Source organism: Mus caroli, chromosome 1 (genome assembly GCF_900094665.2).
Source record: "Mus caroli chromosome 1, CAROLI_EIJ_v1.1, whole genome shotgun sequence".
Lineage (NCBI taxonomy): Eukaryota > Metazoa > Chordata > Mammalia > Rodentia > Muridae > Mus > Mus caroli.
Genome location: NC_034570.1, coordinates 75,697,356 through 75,701,876, shown reverse-complemented (window position 1 = coordinate 75,701,876; position 4,521 = coordinate 75,697,356). Strand labels below are relative to the sequence as shown.

At 39.9% G+C, this 4,521-nt stretch overlaps 1 protein-coding gene across 1 annotated transcript in view; it reads left to right on the top strand.

Annotated features, from left to right (window-relative positions):
* Positions 1 to 4,521, top strand: part of Col4a4 (collagen type IV alpha 4 chain) — a 126,434-nt gene that overhangs the window by 63,021 nt on the left and 58,892 nt on the right. Inside the window, exon 19 of the mRNA XM_029475388.1 lies at positions 1,543 to 1,710. Coding sequence (XP_029331248.1) covers positions 1,543 to 1,710 — 168 coding nt within the window. The remainder of the gene's footprint in view (positions 1 to 1,542; positions 1,711 to 4,521) is intronic.

The following is a 4,521-nucleotide window of genomic DNA, read 5'->3' as shown; positions in this document are numbered from 1 at the left end:
GTCCAATGGGCCTCTCTTTCCAGTGATGGCCGACTAGGCCATCTTTTGATACATATGCAGCTAGAGTCACGAGCTCCGGGGTACTGGTTAGTTCATAGTGTTGTTCCCCCTATAGCGTGGGCTTGCACTTGCAACTTCTTTCAAAGGCAGCAATGCCTGTTGGTGTATGGGAGAGTCAAGTTTTAAAAGATTTTTATCGTTTATTTATTTATTTGTGTGTGTGTGTGTGTGTGTGTGTGTGTGTGTGTGTGAACTGATGCTCTCAGAGGCCAGAAGAGGGTATTGGCCCCCTGGATCTGGAGTTACAGGCATTGGTGAGCTACTTGATGTGGGTGCTAGGAACTAAACTCTGGTCATTTGGAAAAGCACCAAGAGTTCTTAAACACTGAGCCATCTCTCCTGTCTCAAGTATATTTGTTGTTGTTGTATCTGTATCATTCTCTTCTTTTACTCTAATGCAATTTACTCAGATTATTCTGGCATGGCTCCTGCTTTCTAATTAGCAATCAGCCTTGTGAAAAAGCAGGGCTTTTGGTCTGTTTTTCCTTTGGCAATAGACTCTATGTAGTCCAGGCTAGCCTCAATCTGTGATCCTTCTGCCTGCATTTCCCAAGCCTCTCCTCCTCTCTCTCACTCTGAAGCTTTGTTGACTAGATGTTCACCTAAAATTGTGTCTGTGTAAAGTATACAACTCGATGCCCTGCACACAACCAGGTGATTACCAGAGTCTAGTAGATAAATGCACTGGCCATGCCTGCACCCTCACTATTGGTTTGTGTGCACGTGTACCTGCACGTGTATGGAAGGAGAATTTTCTTTGAAGGTGGGTGGGGGAAGAATTGTGGGAGAGGGTGATCAGGAGGTGGGCAGTAAGCTGGATGTCACAAGAATAAGTAAAAAAAAAAAAGACAAAAAACAAACAAAAAACTTAAATGAATGCAATAAAAATTCAAAAGATTAAAAAAAAGAAATTGAAGAATATAGTATAATGTGGAAAGATACCATGCTTGTGGATTGGAATAATTAATATTGCCAAAATCTCCATACTTCCCTAAGAAATCTAAAAGATTAGTATAAGTGTCATCAAATTGCCAATGAGATGTTTCTGTGAAGGAATGGACCTAGTAAACATAATGTTGAATATTGTATATAGTAACCCAGACCCAGGAACTAAAAAAAAAAAAAGGTCTCTCCTCTTAGTGATTTCCAGTATGCAATGTGGCTTGTTCACTACCATCTGCATGCTGTACAGAGGCTCTCCAGGATTTATTCAGCTCACCAGAAATCCTGTCACTTGGTTCATCACCTCTATACTCCTTACTTCCTTCTTCCCCAGTAACGGCCATTCTGCTCTCCTGTCTGAGTTTGATTGAGTTAGAGTCCACATGTAAGTGAGGTCACAGGGTGCTTCTCTCTGTGTCTGGATTGTTTTACGGTGTGATGCCCATTGCCAGCCATTTTCCTCTAAATGTGCTGATTGTAACTTCTACTGAAACATATACTCTTGAGAACATGGGTAATTTCCACCCTTAATTTTCCTTGTAGGCATGATGGGACCTCCTGGACCACCAGGGGTTCCTGGTCCTCCAGGATTTCCAGGAGAAGCTGGTATTCCTGGAAGACTCGACTGTGCCCCAGGAAAACCTGGGAAGCCAGGGCTACCCGGCCTGCCTGGCGCACCAGGACCAGAGGGGCCCCCTGGATCAGATGGTAAAATGTTCCTCCTTTATCATTATTAGCACTTATGCTGCAATTCATAATTACAGGTTCATTTAGAAAGTATAATTTCTAAATACTTAAAAACTTACATAATATTTCATCAGTCAGGTTAGTCTTATTAAAATTCTTTTTATAAATATGAAAAATGATATTGAACAATCAATTAAAATATGTGCAATTTATTGTGAGTTTAAGCATGAATGACCTGAGTTCATAAATTGATAGGTTTTTGTTTTGTCAACATAGGTTTTATTTTTTATTTTTTATTTTGGATTTGTATATGGCTTGGTTCAAAAGTCAAACTGTTCTTCAAAGAGGTGTGAGGCTGTGTCTTCTGTTCAGTCCTCCTCAGGGACTATGTCTGCACACACGTAGCTGGATCCTTGGATAGTTCTACATTGCCATCCAGCACATGTGTATTTCTGTTGCTAAGCTTTTTGCCTTGCTCATTGGCTTTTGACTCCTACAGAGTGACCATTGTTCCCCACATCTCACTCTGTATGCGCACATTGTTTCAGTCCCACTGCCTACTGGGAGTGATACTCTCATAATTAGGGTTATAGAAATATCCAGTGTTTCCATAGAATGGTTTAAAAGTGCTACCCACAAGTTTGGCCCATAGTCATACTTTTTTTTTTAATAGCAACATTTGGATAACTGTCTGTGTGTGTGTGTGTGTGTGTCCCCTTTTGTGTTTGACTGGCTTTTAATTTAGTTATTTGAAATTAACCTCAAAGCTCCCAGAGTTTTGTATCTATCATCATTATATATTCTAACTCATAGCTTTACAATGTTTCTTGTTTTGTATTGTTTTGTTTTCTGAGACCATGTTTCCTTATGTAGCCCTGGCTGTCCTAGAACTCACTCTGTAGACCAGGTTAGCTTCTGATTCAGAGATCTGCCTGCCTCTGCCTCCCAAGTGCTGGGATTAAAGGCCTGCACCACCACCACCCAGCATCAGTGTTACTTTTAAAACAAATGTTTCCTGGAGCTTTTTGACTTTTCAAATTAGTAAGGCTGCACTTTTGGCTCATTGCTGAGATACTTGGAGTTTTTCATTCATTGTTATTTTAAAATTATTTTTATAATATCTGATAGCATTTAAATACACTGTTGTAGAAACAATGATTAAAAATGTACAAGTGATTGACATCCTTGGCCTCCTTTCCCACTTCTGCTTTCCTCGCTCTGATCTCCCCCACAATAACTCCCTTTTTCTTTTCACACCTCATGTATTCCTTTGTCCATCCCATGCCTTCCTTTAAAGCAATGGTTCTCAACCTTCCTAATGCTGAGATCCTTTAATATAGTTTCTCACGTTGTGGTGACTTCTAACCATAAAGTTATTTTGTTGCTATTTCATAACTCTAATTTTGACATTGTTATGAATTGTAATGTAAATATCTGCTATGCAACCCTTTAAAATGGTCATTGACCTTGAAAGAACTGTTGCCTTTAAGCATCTTTCCCCTTCTCATGAACTTCTCTCCTCTCTCTGTCTCTGTCTCTGTCTCTCTCTCTCGTTGTCTCTGTCTGTCTGTCTTTCTATCTCTCTCTCTTTCTCTCATCTCTTCTCAGTTGAATATACATGTTTAACCTTTAGAAGTTAAAATCTACATATGAGAGAAAACACCACATTTGTCTTCCAGAGCCTGCATTACCATAGTATTATATTTTCTAGTTCTATCCATTTGACTGCAAAATTCATAATTTCATTGTTCTTAAACATGGAATAAAATTCCATTGAATATATAAACCACATGTTCGTGATCCGTTTATGTGTTGTTTGATATGTAAACTGATTCCACTTAGTTGGTACTGTGAAAAGAGTAGGTAAACATGAGTTTGTTATTCCCTCTGTATCTCTCTGGCTATTTACTTTCTCCTAGTTATATTTCTTTCAATAGTTTACTGCCACACAAGACTTCAAGGAAAAAACTTAGAAATATGAGAGAGAAACAGGGGAATCACACTTATCTGAAAATAAATTTATTCTACTGGGTTGTTTGATGGATAGTTTCGCTGAGTATAAAATCCTACTTTGGATATCTCTCTTCTCAGGATTTTCTTTTCCTTTTTTTTAATTAGGTATTTTCTTCATTTACATTTCCAATGCTATCCCAAAAGTCCCCCATGCCCTCACCCCCACGCCCCCCCCCCACTCCCACTTCTTGGCCCTGGCGTTCCCCTGTACTTAGGCATATAAAGTTTGCAAGACCAATGGGCCTCTCTTTCCACTGATGGCCAACTAGGCCATCTTCTGATATATATGCAGCTAGAGACACCAGCTCCGGGGGGTACTTGTTAGTTCATATTGTTGTTCCAGCTATAGGGTTGCAGATCCCTTTAACTCCTTGGGTACTTTCTCTAGCTCCTCCACTGGGGACCCTGTGATCCATCCAATAGCTGACTGTGAACATCCACTTCTGTGTTTACTAGGCCAAGAATGGCCTTACAAGAGACAGCTATATCAGGGTCCTTTCAGCAAAACCTTGCTAGTGTATGCAATGGTGTCAGCATTTGGAGGCTGATTATGGGCTGGATCCCTGGGTATGGCAGTCTCTAGATGGTCCATCCTTACATCTCAGCTCCAAACTTTGTCTCTGTAACTCCTTTATGGGTGTTTTATTCCCAATTCTAAGAAGGGGCAAAGTGTTCACACTTTGGTCTTCATTCTTCTTGAGTTTCATGTGTTTTTCAAATTGTATCTTATAACTTGGGTATCCTAAGTTTTGGGCTAATATCCACTTATCAGTGAGTACATAACATGTGAGTTCTTTTGAGATTGGGTTACCTCACTCA